Source organism: Anas acuta, chromosome 1 (assembly GCF_963932015.1).
Source record: "Anas acuta chromosome 1, bAnaAcu1.1, whole genome shotgun sequence".
NCBI classification, from domain to species: Eukaryota; Metazoa; Chordata; class Aves; order Anseriformes; family Anatidae; genus Anas; species Anas acuta.
In genome coordinates, this window is record NC_088979.1 from 151,111,564 (window position 1) to 151,125,788 (window position 14,225).

General features: G+C 61.6%; 1 protein-coding gene and 1 pseudogene across 2 annotated transcripts; both read right to left on the reverse strand.

Moving 5' to 3' along the window:
• Positions 1-211: 211 nt before the first annotated feature.
• KCNJ4 (potassium inwardly rectifying channel subfamily J member 4) lies at positions 212-13,441 on the reverse strand. 2 transcript variants are annotated; one of them, XM_068666015.1, is made up of 4 exons: positions 11,987-13,441; positions 11,674-11,789; positions 3,743-3,917; positions 212-2,745 (listed from the first exon to the last, which is right to left on the reverse strand). In XM_068666015.1, exons 3-4 carry the CDS (start codon positions 3,778-3,780, stop codon positions 1,416-1,418), a joined length of 1,368 nt encoding a protein of 455 aa, XP_068522116.1. In that variant the 5' UTR covers positions 3,781-3,917; positions 11,674-11,789; positions 11,987-13,441; the 3' UTR covers positions 212-1,415. The 2 variants fall into 2 exon arrangements, with proteins under 2 accessions (XP_068522116.1, XP_068522107.1); XM_068666006.1 differs by lacking the exon at positions 11,674-11,789.
• LOC137847692 (endosome-associated-trafficking regulator 1 pseudogene) lies at positions 3,932-8,478 on the reverse strand (annotated as a pseudogene).
• Positions 13,442-14,225: the final 784 nt, after the last annotated feature.

A 14,225-nucleotide genomic window follows, 5' to 3' on the forward strand; every position in this document is an offset into this window, starting at 1 on the left:
CTGTGGCTGATGCCCTCCCTTTATGTATCCCAGTTCTTACTTGTCCCTAGCAATTTGGGGATGGGTGAGTTTTTGTCTTGTTTGTGTGCATGTTGAGCCTTACATCTAGAGCAGCGTTGAGCACATCTCTGCCTCTTCATCAAGCACACCCCTGAGCCTTTCTTGGGCAAAACTCCTGTTATCCCTGAAGCAGGCAGGGTTGTTTGACCCATCCTATTGGAAAACCGAATGCAAATGCATCCCTCCCTCCACGCATGGTGTGTGCAACACATCCTAGCCCCAGGCACACTCTTGGAGCCTCTTATGGCAGGTCTTTCCCAGAGAGGCCCAGAACGAGGGAGCCTGGAGGCATCGATGCCATACCAACAGCAAACACCAGCACTCATCAGTCTCTACACCGGGCTGCAGCCTTGGGGTCTCCCCTTCGCTTCCAAACCTCCCCCTGGGATATTCGACTTTATTAAAAATAAATAGTTACAAATTCAGTTTTACAGCTGATGGCAGCAGGGAGGAGAACGGAGGAGGTGGAAGGAGCACGGAGAGGTTCTGCTGTCCACTCAGGTCACTTGTCTGCTGTGCCGTGCCGTGCCGGCAGCAGTCCGGGCGTGCAAGCACAGGGCCCTGCCTCCCCTGCCAGGCGTCTCGGGGAGCAGCAGGACGCGTATTTCGGGAGGGCCGGGAGAGCTGGGTCTGAGTCCGTGGAGCCGAGCTGCTTCTGGAGGTGACGGGCGCCAAAAGCCGAGGAGAGCGCAGAGCGGGCTACGTGCAGCGTCCTTCTCTCCTCGCTTGGCGTTTTCAGTGGAAGAATATGGATTTCGGTTCTTCGTCTGGTTTATGTACAAAGAAAGTCATGTGCAACAAGCAATGAACATGCAAGCAAACCCCTCCCTCCAGAGCCTTCCCCGCTCCCTCCAGGAGTCCTAAACTCTCCTGTCCATCCTCATCTGGTCAGGGCTTAGGTATCACCACTCCTCTCCTCGTGACAATCGTGATAGCCACGGGGCCTGCCCACGTTGGGAGGGGCCAGAAAGTCTGTCAGTGTCTCAGCCGCAGAAACGATTTCGGGGGTCCCAGCCTGCCCATTGAGGGCACGGACTCCTGTCGCCTCTCCAGAGATGAGAAACCCGGGTGTGCTCCTCTGCTGCCTCTGGGCAGGCAACGGGTCCTCGCACAAGCTGCACACCCCAGAAAGATGGTGTATCCTCACTCCTCTTCCAGGCAGTATAACTTCACGGGATGGGGAGTATATCAGAGCAGCTCCAGGCCTTGATGTACTCAGGTGCTGAGAGGTGGTCACGGGCGGGTTGTTTGGTTTTTTTTTTTTTGGTGGGCGAGGGACTTATCCGGCTACGTACGGGGGCAGAACAAAGGAGGAGATGGTGGGCAACGGGTGTAGCACGGGGAGGTTGGAGGAGTTAGATGGCTGACTCCCTGCGGTACGAGATAGTATCTAGGGGCAGAGTTGCCTGGAGCCGCTCCAGGTCCAGGTGGCTTCCAAAATCCATCATCTGGATGACGCCTCCCTCTTCCTTGGTGCTGCCACCTAACGCCACACCCACTTCATCGTCGTCTTCGTCTTCGTCTTGACTGACAAGGGCCAGCTCGTTCTCATAGCAGAAGGCACTGGGAGGTGGAGGAGAAGGTAGGATAGTCATCTTGCTTTCTTGCAGCTCCCGGGCCGAGCAGCAAGGTGTGCCAGCTACCTCGTAGGTCTTGTGAAAGCGCGAATAATCCACTTTGTAGTGGTTCTTCTCCTCGAACACGACTGGTTCAAAACGGTGACCCCAGAGGATTTCGCTTGCGAGGTAAGAGCTTCGTGCCTGCGTGGTCATGGCCGTGGCTTCCACCATCCCCTCCAGGATAACAACAATCTCAAAGTTCTCCGTCTCCAGCTCCTCCTTGCCAATCCCATAGAGCGGGCTCTCCTCATCGATCTCATGAACAATAATAATGGGCGAGACCAGAAATATACGATCGAGGCCCACATCATAGCCTACATTGAGGTCCCGCTGGTCCAAGGGTAGGTATTCCCCTTCCTCCGTCATGTAGGGCTTGATGAGCTGGGCTCGGACGTGGGCCTCCACAATGTGGCTCCTCCTCAGGTTGCCCACTCGCCACATGAGGCACAGTTTGCCATCCCGCACGGAGATGACCGCGTGGTGACTGAAGAGGAGAGTCTGGGCCCGCTTCTTGGGCCTGGCCATCTTGGCCATGATGGTGCCAATCATGAAGGAGTCAATAACGCAGCCCACGATGGACTGGACCACGACTGCCATGATGGCCAGCGGGCACTCCTCAGTCACGCAGCGGAAGCCGTACCCGATGGTTGTCTGCGTCTCCACCGAGAAAAGAAAAGCCCCCAGGAAGCTGTTCACGTGCATGATGCAGGGCTTGAGGAGAGAGGGGCCACCTCCCACCGCCGGTGCGTTGAGGTCGCCGTGGAAGAAAGCGATGCACCAGAAGAGGAAGCCGAAGAAGAGCCAGGAGACCAGGAAGGCGGCGGAGAAGATCATGAGCATGTACCGCCAGCGCGTGTCCACGCAGGTGGTGAAGATGTCGGCCATGTAGCGCTGAGACTTGTTGCTCAGGTTGGCGAAGTAGACGTTGCACTGGCCGTTCTTCTTGACGAAGCGGTTGCGGTGCTTCCGCCGGGGGGCATGGCCCTTCCCGTTGCGGCTGTGCCCGTTCATGCTGCCCAGCGCGGAGACCTTGTGTCCATCCTCTTCGGTCGAGACGATGCTGTACCTGGAAGAGAAGGGACAGGCAGAGAGAGGCGTGAGGAGCAACATGTTGGCCCCGGCGTTATATAAGGCTGGGCGTTGCTAGTTCCTCCTCTGCTCTCCTCACCGACTCCATTGTGCGTTGGTGACAATGTTTATACACTTCCCCGAGCTCAGGACAATTCGGTTGCCACAGCAACGAGCGTGGCTCCCAGCATCCCGCATCCGAAGCCAAAGGTGTAATTTGGAGATCAACAACCAAAGCACTGGCAGTTTCCCTGGGAGAAACTCCCCTCTCTGGGGAGCCTTTGTCCTCCCCGCTCCCCTCCGTCACGGATGGCACCGCTGCACCTCTCCTCGCTGCCAGGAGAAGGCAGCTCCTGAGTGCTTATGTGCTGCTGGGCCTAAAGTCGCAGAGGCTGCTTAAAGGCTATGATGGCAGAAGATGCTCTGAGCCCTGAGGAGATTCAGCTGCCTCTCCCCGCGTGCACAGACCCACCGAGACCACTCTGCCCTCGTCACCGTGGCCTCCCAGGACCACTTGGGCTGGCAGTGCCTCCCTCCCACCCCGTCGTGTTGACAGGTTTGCTGGATTCCTCCGGCATGGCCACCATCACCCTGGTGCCAAGCGCTCGGTGCTTAAATAGGGTGTTTTCTTCAGGGCAGCCTAATAGCTCCAGCACCATCTGCCATCCTCATCTCATTGGAAAGGGGACGCGGGGCTTCTGCAGTCCTGCTGAAATTGGCAATTTCTGGGCCAGGGCAAGTGTCCAGCACTGCATTGGTACTTTGCTTCTCCTCTGCAGCAGCCAACCCTGCTGAGAGCCAAGATCTCCCCCCACATATGGCGCGTTTCACATTGGAGCCAGAGAAAGGAGCCATGGCTTGGAGCGGGAAAGCCCCCGGCAGGTATTTTGAGAAGGATATAGCGAGAGATGGGCTGAAGGTAGAGCCTGGGGGACCAGACGAGGCTGCCCGGACCACCTGCTGCGGCAACAGTCCTTGAGATGAAGGCTACTCACCGGTTGACTCGGACGCTGCCCATGGCTCGCTGTATCATCGGGTGTCGGGGGCCAGGGGAGCTGGAGGAGCGTGGGATCTCATGCAGCGGCACTCAGGTGGGACCGAGGGGCTCTGGGTTTCACCTCTGGCCAGCTGAGGCCCATGCTGTCATCGCCATTGCTCCTGGCTGCGTGCCTTATGGAGAAGGACAGAGCAAAACCCCGTCAAAGCCCCCCACGAAAGCACCCGTCCTGGGTGTGTGGATGGTGCACGGGTCCCAGAGGGTCGTGGTGGTGCCAGGGGACACCACGCCACAGCCCTGCTCCAGCAGGTGAAGGGCCGATGGATGCAGGCCTGGTTCACCCCCAGCCCCCAGCCCCCAGCCCAGGTAGAGGTGCTGGCAGGCTGGTCACCGCTCCGCAGATCAAGGACACGAGAGTTGAGCAGCTTGCAGGGCCCCTGCCCTGAGCCAATATATTAATATCATAGCTTACACGAGGGCGAGAGCTCAGCCAGCCTAAATACCCCACACACAAGGACTAACAAAGCACGGACACACGCGGCGGTCCCCAGGGATCTCCGTCAGCCCAGCCTGACCCAGAGGGCGTTTAATTCCAGGGAGTGCAGGACATCCCCAACCCCCCAACACCACCATTTTAAAGATGGGAAGGAAAGCAAAAAGTAGAGCCATAAAGGAGAAGTGACGCAAAGAAAGAGCTTAGGGGTAGCCAAGCAGAAGCTGGGTAGAGCAAACAGACCTTGCGGCAGTCCGCGCGCGCCGTGGGGAGGACGTCCAGCAGATGTTATGTCCCGACCTGGTCCTCCCCGAACTGAAGGACTGGGAGACTGAAGGCTCGAGAGCCGACCTAGAGCTGCTGGGAAGTGAAACGCAGTGAGGGGGTAATGACTCACCGATTAGGAAGGGCTTTGTACACCCGTGCTAATCCCGCGCTGTAACCTTTGGATTACGGCAGCAGCGCAGACACGGCCAGCCTTCCTGCCAGCCTCACTGAGGAGCAACCAGCGGTTGCCATATCTCGGTCAAATCCAAGGATTTCTAGGTCAAACATGATGTTTAGAGCTTGTTGCAAGAGTGGGGCTTCGTGTGGTTAAGAGTGACCGCCACCTTAGGAGCACAGACTGGAAGGCAGCAAGTCAGGAGCTCCAGACATCACCCCTGATGTGCAGGCACCGCCGTTGTCACGTCTCTGATGAAGGTTAATCAGCAGTCCCTTCCCCAGAAGCCAAGGTTACCGAGGCAGCTGACGGCCTGTGGCAACACAACCGGGGCTGTTCGGAGCAGGGACGCTAGGGGACCATGAGACAGCAGCAGCCTCGTAGTCTGCCACTTACCTTGTAGAGGTAAAAGTGAATTTTTGCTCTGCAAAATTCCCATCAGGAAAAAAAACAGTGCTGAACTCTGCCAGCACCCACCCCTCACCACCCAACTGCATCCCACTATTTAAGAAGGGTCATGTGTAGGATAACCTACAGCAGAAACTGAGGTGGGTAACCTAAATTGGTCAGAAACCTTGAGGGATGACTAGGTGACCAAGAAAGGTCACTTTGTGCCCACAGGTGGTCCCAAAAGGATAAAGCTAAACCACACCTTCGGTGAATTTGGACAGCACTGTGCCAATACAGCTACAGCAGTACCCACAATTCATAATTAACCACGAGGCAAGCGTTTCTGTGAAGAATAAAGGCTACCAAGATGAACACACGCAGCCCAGCGCATGAGAAAAAACATTTTTAGTGTAGGCTGTGGGGGGGGGACACCCGTGGCCTCAGTCTGTGTGCTCCCCCACAGGACCCCCACAGCATTTCATTCACGGGTCATTCTCTTCTTCAGCATCCGAAATTTTGCCTGTGGACTTCAGGAGCTCAGCAACAAAGTTCAGCGACTCCGCTCCGGAGACCAGCTGTCTGATGGACAGGTTGGCGCCCGATATTATCTTGTGGAGGCTCTGCAAGGCAACGTCGATGTTGTGCTTCACCGCCCCCAGGTCCGTGGTCTGGCCCGCTCGCAGGTGTTCGTTCTCCACCTTGGAGGTCTCCAGCTCCCCCTGGAGAACGATCATCTCCTGCTTCAGCCTCTCCACGTCGCTTTCCGCCTCCAGAGCCCGCTGGGTCATGAGCTGGAGGCTCCTCTCGGCTTGCTGGACGAGCATCTGCAGCCCTTGGGCTTCTCTCTCCTCTTTGACCAGGCTGGCCTTCAGCCGCCTCTCCAGGCTGCGCACCGTCCGCGCCTGGCTCTCCAAGGAGCTCTGCATGCTCCTCACCATCCTCCTGAGCACGTTGTTCTCGTCCCGGAGCACTCTGTAGGTCAGCTGCAAGGAGGGGAGCTCCCTGTCCCCGACGGGCTCCTCCTGCTGCATGTGGGGCTCCGCAGCCCTGCCGTGCTCCGGGTGGGCGAGGTGCGGGTCACTGGCGTGGGCCCACAGGGCGAAAATATCCGTCCCCGGGTGCTTGCTGCTGCCGTGCTGGAACGAGTCGTAGGGGCTGCACGGAGACGAGCTGGCAGCGTGTGTCCCGCGCGGCCGCTGGTGCACGGGGAGGTGGTAGGTCCTGGTCCAGCCGTCGTCCTCCTCCTCCTCCTCCTCCGACAAGCTGCCGGCCATCTCCGTCCCCTTGTAAAACGGCTCCTGAAAGTCCTGAGCGTCCTCCTCCAGCTCCAGCGCGTGCCTGGCCAGCCTCTTGGCGTACATCCTGTTTTTCTCGCCATCCTTCACCACACAGGAGTGTCTGGGCTTTGAGGGGAAGGCGATGGGGACGGGCCCCCCTGGATCCTCCAGCTGACTGTCACCAGAGTTGTCGCGGCCCTTGCACTGGGGCGGAGGATGCACGGAGTGGCAGGCGTACCTGTAATCGTCGTTGTCCTCGTCGTTGTCATCATCATCGTCATCCTCCAGGTCTTGAGGCTCCGGGCAGGCCCTCTCCATCGCCCCGGAGACGCCAAGCGGCCGCGACATCTTCAGGGCTGCAGGGAACGGGTGGATCCGAACCGCCCTGAGCCCCGGTCCCGCAGGCGGGTGGCACCTGCCCCGTGCCAACCTCTGCAGCCTCGGTGACACTGGCGGGGGACTAGGCGGTCACTGGGGCCCCTCCATTCAAACCAGCAGGGTGCTGGGGTGCGCACGGTGGGGAGAGGAGGCGGCAGGGAGGGGAGAACCGGGCATCTCTGTCTCTTCTAAGGGGGGTGCCCAGGAACCACCCCATTCTGTGATGTCACCGTGCAGCTTCCATGCCCGCTGTGCCATCACGATGAAGAAGTAAGGGACCCAGGAGCTGTACCAGGGCTTTTTTTTGGCAGCGGGGTCCTGCAGAGCCCACCCAGCCCGGGGATGCTGTCGGTGGGTGGAGAGGAGCTGGCAAAGCGACCCGAAACCTCTCGTGCTGCACGGGGAGAGGGATCGGTGGCCCTGGGCAGGCAGCGCGGGGCTGGAGACATCGCTGGCAGCAAGAGCAGGCTGCTGGAGCATCGCTGCCAGCGCTGGCACCAGGCAGGGGAAGGGGACAGGGCTGGCAAAGCAGGAGCGTGCCGCGCAAAGCCGCAGTCGGGGGCACGGAGGCTGATGCGGGGAGAGGATGGAGGGCAGGGACAGAGCACGAATCGGGCTGTTAATAAAGCCAGGCACCTGCTTCACTCCGTCAGCAACCTGGCAATCGCCGAGCCACGTAAAGTCCACCCCGCCGGCGGCCTCAGCCCGCTGCGTGGGGATACCGCCACCGTCCCCTCCGGACAGCCCCTCGAGCACCTACCTCGGTCACCGGTGGGCGGCTGGGACCCCCGAGGCCGCCCTTGCTGCCTCCTGCAAGGCAGGAGGAGCCGAGCCTGGCTGCCGGCAGCCGAGCGGAGCGGCAGCAGCGCTTTGGGCAGGGCATCGGCCCCGCGGGCTGGCCGCAGACGGGTCCGCGCTGCGCTGCTGCCGCCCCGCTCCGTCCCCCGCTGCCAGCTGGCAGAGGGACCGCTCGCACTGCCGGCCGGCCACAGCCTCGCCGCCGCACGAGCCAGGAGACGGAGGGGTGGAAAGAAACCCGCTCACCGCTCCCAGCCCCGTGTGCCTGGGAGGCTGAGATGGCCCTGCCTGCGCAGTGGGCTCCCCAAGGTCAGGGGTCGTGCCACCAGATCACCCCGTGCTCATCAGTATCCTCCCCGCTGTCCACGCCAAGGGGACACCGAGGGGTCCTGTCCATCCCCCGAGACCTAAAACGTGAGTGGGATGAAGTCGGGGGAAGCTCGAGGATGTTCCCAGCAAAAGGGGGTGATGTTCATGGCCTCAGTTATGCGGTGCTGGTCGTACAGACCAGGGGAGGAAAGTCTGGCCGAGGGCAGAGCTGCAAATCCCCATCCCATGGGAGCGTGCCCAGGGAGCTGGTCCTGCCTCCAGGGACCCACGTGGAGATGGGGCACACTGAGGGGTTGCTGGTGATTCCTGGGGAACCCTCGGTGGGCACAGCGTGGGGGCAGTGGCAGCCCCTGCAGCCGGGGGGGTTGGAGAGCAGGGCCAGCACCGCTCTCATCCCTCCCTGCAGCCCTGCCCTCCTTCCCAGCCGCTCCCCATCTCCTGTGCCATCCACCTGGCCATGCTGGGAGCACCACGGCTGTGCCATGCTCTTTGCTTTATTGGCACAAGCCATTGCGCCAGGCCCCGAGCACTCCATCCTGGTCCACGGTGCCTGTCACTGCCCCTTTCCGAGGGATCTGGAGGCTGACGGCACCGGCAGCACGCACGGCACCAACACGACGCCTCCATCGCTTGATCCCGCGCTCCTGGTGCGTTTCCTCGCTCGTCCCAGGTCTCCTCCATCCCCTGCCGGAGTGGCTCACATTCGTCAATCTTCCCTCAGCCCCGCGGCGGAGCAGCCTGGTGAGGCAGAACAGACAGGTCCACGCCGAAGCACTCCCCCACTTCTCTTTTTATAACAGCCGTATCTGGCGCTCCAGGACGCAGGCTGCGAGCAACGCCGGCGATGGAAAAATCCCATGGTATTTTTACGCTTCGCTTTATCTGGAGCCGTCTGGCGAACGCATCCTCCCCGTCTGTGGTCACGGCCTCCCCGACGGTGCCTTTCCTCCCCTTCACCTGCTGCTCCCTTCGGGGATCAGGACCCAGGCCTTGGGCAGAGCCCAGCAGACCCGTGGCCGCTTCCATTTTTTCTTCTCCATCCCCTTTCTGGCTCCATCCAGGGAGCTCCCGATCCTCCCAAACCCTCACGGGGTCGATGGCAGCGCTGGGAGGGCCACGGGGATGTGCTGCCTGCGCTCTGCAAGTCCTCCTTGGCCCCACTCCTCCCCGGTGTGGCCACCGTGAGGGAGAGCAAGAGGCAAGAGGCGTAGGGCAGGTGAGGGGAGGAAGCTGGAAGCAGCTCCGTGCCATTTTTACATACACACTGCTGCCTTTTCCTTCAATAATTATAAATAGATCAAGTTGGTGCCAGCAGTCCCCATCTGCCCCGCGAGGCACGGCGAGCTGACCAGCTCCTCGGCGCGACCTGCTGTCCCCAGGAGGGTTTGGTGGACGTGCCTCTGCCCGGGGTTGCGTTTTGGGGTGGAGTGAGAGAGGGGATTTTTCCCCCCTGCGAAGCCCTGGAGCCTGGGCATGGGTAATATGAAAACAAAACAAAATGATTTGAAGTTAAACCATCTCAGTGTGTGACTCAGAGCTATTCATAGCTCTCCGAAGCCAGCTGCAGCAACAGAGCCAGAAGGATTCTGCCCGTATTATTATTCCAATTACCATCTGAATTAAAAGTTTGAGCAGTGATCAGCCCACATACCGACGGGAGGGGGAGAGGAGAAAGAGGCAGAGAAAGGGAGAAAACACAGATAAAAATGGGCTAGGCGCAAAGGTCCCCGGCATGACACAGCCGGCAGCAGAGGTTGCAGCGTCCCCTCCCCTGGCCCCTGCTCCCACCCGTGGCACTCGTCCCCTGGCCCCTGGCCCTCCAGCACCAGGGACGAGGGCTTGGAGAGCACCAAAAGCCTGTCACCTCCCCGCAGGGGCAAACCCTGCTCCTACACCCAGCCCTGGCTCAAACAGGAGGCGCCGGGGATGGGCACTCGCTCTCCTTGTAGCTGCAGGGCTCCCGACCCCCTCGTTATGGGATCTTGATGGGTTCCTGCATCCCCACAGCACCGCTGGGCTTTCCCCAGCCCGTCCTCAGTGCCACCACCAGCCTCTGGCATCCCCACGGCCTCCCGGCACTCGCGTGGCCGTGGCACTGCTTTCCCTCGCTCTGCCTTGAAGTAAATATTGAAGCCCCTTTTTCTTTTATTTTTCCATAATTCCCTTTTCCAGCAATTCCTCAAATCAAGGGGTGATGCAGGCCGGGATGCTCGTTGTGCCAGGGCTGGCCGAGGAGAGGGGCCGGGGTCTTTTCTCGGTGTTTTTGGCAGGGGACAGCGTGGGGGGCGCCGCCTCCCTCGTTGTCACACGGCGCCAGGCTCCCGCTGGAGCTTTTCGGGAGAAATGTTGCCATAGAAATAAAGCAGCGGGACGGACGGCTGGGGCAGGCAAGGAGGACCCCCGACTAGCGTGGGGACTGGCACTTCTGCCAAAAACAGGCAAAAATTGAAGGGTCGGGGAGCAAAACCAGTGCCCCCGACACCCCTCGTCGAAGCGCAGCGCCTTTGGGTCCCGCATGGAGCGAGCGGGAGCGGGGGGACGGCGCGTTTGGGGGCAGGGGATCAATGAGGACGCCACGCGGCCAGCGATCGATCCCCGGCCGCCGTCGGGTGAAGCGAGCGCGATGCGCTAAGGCAGCGACCCAGGAAAGTGGGAACTGGCTGACGGCGGATTGCAATTAAGCGCCCCGCGCCCGCATCAGCGCTGATGTCAGCCAGGGCCCCGTGGCCGTCACCGCGTCCCCCCCCTGTCCCGCCACCACCCAATGCCACCCCGGGGACGTTTTGGGTGAGCACCGGGGTCCCAAGAAGCCAAATGGCTGGGGGGACCCTGGCTTCCCTGGCCAAGGAGGGGGAATGGAGGGAGAAGGGGAAGGCTGCGGCCCTCTCCCGTTCATCCTTTTGGTTTCTGCCCCTCGCCATCCCCGCCAAGCTCCTGTTTCCCCCTCCAAGCCCAAATCCCAGCTAGCCTCAGTGTAATTCTTGTTGTTGTTGGCAGCCACGACCAGGGGTGGCCACGTGCTGGGGTGACTCAGGCATCGCTTCCGATGGCAAATGGAGAGGGGCACGTCCCCAGATCTTCATGGAGCCCTGCACACCTCCCCGGCCCCTCCAGGCTCCCGGTGACCCCAAGCTGATGGAGCCGCGTGTAGGGCCGTCCTCACGCCCAGCGGCTCCTCCAGGCATCCGACACCGTGGACAACCACGGAGGGGAGAAATGGGAGAGGGGAGGAATGGGAGAAGGAAGGAATGGGAGAAGGAAGAGGCCCCAGAGCTTTGCCATGGAGGAAGCCAAGGCTGGGTGGTGGAGACAGGAGACTGCAAGCTCCTGGAGGAGGGGGGACATAAGGGGGTGAAGGTGGCACCTGGTGACCCCCCCGTGCCATGCAAACCTGCCCGCCGACCCCACACCCATGGGGTTTCTCTGGCATTTTGCTCGTGGCTTCCCGAGCTCCTTCACCCAAAACCTGCATCCAGAAGGCCCTGTGCACAGGGCTTGTCTGGGAGGTGCTGGGCCACCCCCGGCCAAGCTGGGACTCTAAAAGCTTGAAGGGTCAGGTTCAGAGCCCAAAAAGCTCCGTGCACAGATGGAGAGCCCACACGTCCGCTTCAACCCCGTCTGCACCCCATTTTTTGGACAACACCTTCCCAGTGCTGCCGTACTTCTCCGGGCTGAGGGATGGAGCCCGGACCGGCGCACGCGGGCGGATGCGATGGTGCAGCCTGGCCCTCGGAGCAGGGGAAATAAAAGGCGAGCAGGAGCCAGCCCGAGGCAAGCAGGAGCTAAGCAAGCAGCGGGAGCTGCAAACACGAGCGGGTTACCTGCAAAGCGAGGGAGGTGCAGGCGGCGAGGTGAGAGGAGGAAAGTTGGGGAGGCTGGCGAAGAGGTGCGCGCTCCTGCCCTCTGCCCCGGCACGCTTCGGTAGCCGCATTCACATCTGCCGTGCACACAGGCAACTTTGTTATTCCCCGGCACACTCGCATGAAGCCACGCACATCTCGCTAAGTTATATTTATAGCCGTTCCTCAGAGCTAGCGCGGATGAAACGAGGCAGGATTTTCGCAGGAAAAAAAAAAAAACCTTCCCGTTGTCGTGCCGGCACCGGGAGCCGCGCTCCCCGGCACCGTCTCTTACCCGCATCCCGCCGGGGGCCGCCTGCTCGAGCCGTGGGGAGCCAGCATCAGAGGACGGGGAGGGCAGCCGGTGCCTCCATCTCCCCACGAAACGCCTCAGCTCGCCTGGACGGAGGAACCCGGCGTGTTTCTCTTCAGCCCCCTCTCGCCTTCGGGCTGTTTCCTTCCCCGAGGAGCCCCTCGCTCGCCGTGCCCCGCTCCTCTCCTCCTGCCTCTGCCTCTCCTCAGCGTGCTTTGCCCTCGGGAGCGTCCATCCCACGAGCTCTGGTGCGCTCGCAGCTCGGCGACGAGTTCTGCTCTGCCCCCTCCTGCCCCTTCCCCTCCTGCCCTTCTCCTCTCCCCCTGCGCCTCCGCTGCTCCCCGGCTCTCTCCCCCCCAAATTTCCGCGCCGCCTCTCCCGTTCCCCCGTCCTCCCCGCTCGGTGCTGCTGCTCCCTTTCCCTGGCTGCCTCTCCCCCTCTCTGATTGCTATGCAGGCTGTAGCTAAGAAGTCAGTAACTCCGTGGTAGGCTCCAACAGCTTTCCGCTACTTTAGCCCATCCTCGCGTGTGAGCTCAGAGCCATGGAGACGCGCTGCGGGGCTGCCATGGGGGAGACCAGAGCGCAACCAGCGGCAGCGGCACGGGGACGGCGGGTGCCCCCCGGGAAAGGAAAGCCCCAAGCCCTGCCGCCAGGCCATGGCGAGGGGCTGCCGTCCCCATGGACGGGGAGATTTCTCCATCCAGAGCCCTGGTGCTGAGCTGGGACCTCGCTCTGAGCAGGGACCCGAGTCCCCAGCAGGTGCCGAGCTTGGGGGATCTGTGCCAGGGAGCTCCCCGGGGGTCCCTGCTGCCTGCAGCACCTCAGGGGCTTCCGAGAGGTCACCCGCTGGGGACAAGCAGGAGGACGAGGGCCAGGAGGGCAGCACGCTGCCCTGCAGGGGCTGGGAGGCCTCAGCTCACTCTCCAGCTCCAGATCCCTGCTGGAACAACACCTGGAGGGGACAGGAAAGACCAAACCCCGCTGCTCCAGCGTCTCCTTTAGAGGCCGTGCCCCCCCCAGCTCCCAAAGTCACCCCGTGGCACGTGGGACCCCGCCGGCACCCCCCTGGTGCATTTTGGAGCGTGGTACCTGGGAAAGCAGCCCCGGGAGGAGCAGAGGGTATTTTTAGCACCTCTCGGCGCCGATCCGCAGCTGCGAGCGGGGAGCGCAGCCAGCACCCTGCAGACAGCCAGCTCCTCTCCGCTGGGCCCGCCACACGGGGCTGGCTGCCCCCCCTGTCCCCAACCTCCCCGTCCCCAAGGGGACCCACCCAGGGGGTCGTTCTCCACCACCACAAGGGGCCAGGGCTCTTCCCAAGGGCTGCCCCACAGCCTCCCGCTGTCCCCGCGCTGGCTGCGCCCCAAGAGGTGAAGCCACCCGGCACCTGCAGCCCCTCGGCTCACCCCACAACCCCACCCTGGTCTTTTTTGGGGTGAAAACGGGGAGAAACGCGCCGCCGTGGCGCTTCCCTCCACACGGGGGAATAGCTGCCACCAAGACGTGGCGTGGCCAAGGCACAGCCAGCGTGGCCACGGGGCTGGCCATGGGGATGTCACACCGGGGATGCCACCAGCCCCGGTGCCACGGCCACCCCAAGCCCACCGGCCCCGGCGTGGCTCTCACTCGCCACCCCCGCCCGTCTCCACCGGCACCGTCTTTAATAAGCAGCGTGGAATATTTTAGCACCTATGGAAAAGCCACCACAGACGGTGGTGGCAGCCGTTGCCAGGGAGACGGTCCCAAAAATAGCCCCCCCCCCCCCCCCCTCCGCCAACCCTTCCCGGTGCTGCTGTGGGGTGGGGGAGGCAGGGGGGCAGCGGGGTGGAGGGGTGGGAGGTGGGGAGGAGGGAGGGAGGGAGGGATGAGGGAGAAGGGGATGGAGAGGTGGAGGGATGAATGGAAGGATGAAGGTGTGGATGGAGGAGGGGAGGAAAGGGGTGGATGGATGGATGGATGGATGGATGGATGGATGGATGGATGGATGGATGGATGGATGGATGGATGGAAGGATGGATGGATGGATGGATGGATGGATGGATGGAAGGATGGATGGATGGATGGATGGATGGATGGATGGATGGATGGAAGGATGGAGAAGAGGTGGAGGGAAGGGAAGGGAAGGGAAGGGAAGGGAAGGGAAGGGAAGGGAAGGGAAGGGAAGGGAAGGGAAGGGAAGGGAAGGGAAGGGAAGGGAAGGGAAGGGAAGGGAAGGGAAGGGAA

What these genes read in the sequence shown, in the direction of transcription:
- KCNJ4 (XM_068666006.1), bottom strand. Translation starts at nt 3,780, where the DNA reads ATGATACAGCGAGCCATGGGCAGCGTCCGAGTCAACCG. An exon ending in GGCAGCGTCCGAGTCAACCG is followed by an intron (nt 2,746 to 3,742) that starts GTGAGTAGCCTT and finishes CTTCTCTTCCAG; the next exon opens with GTACAGCATCGTCTCGACCG.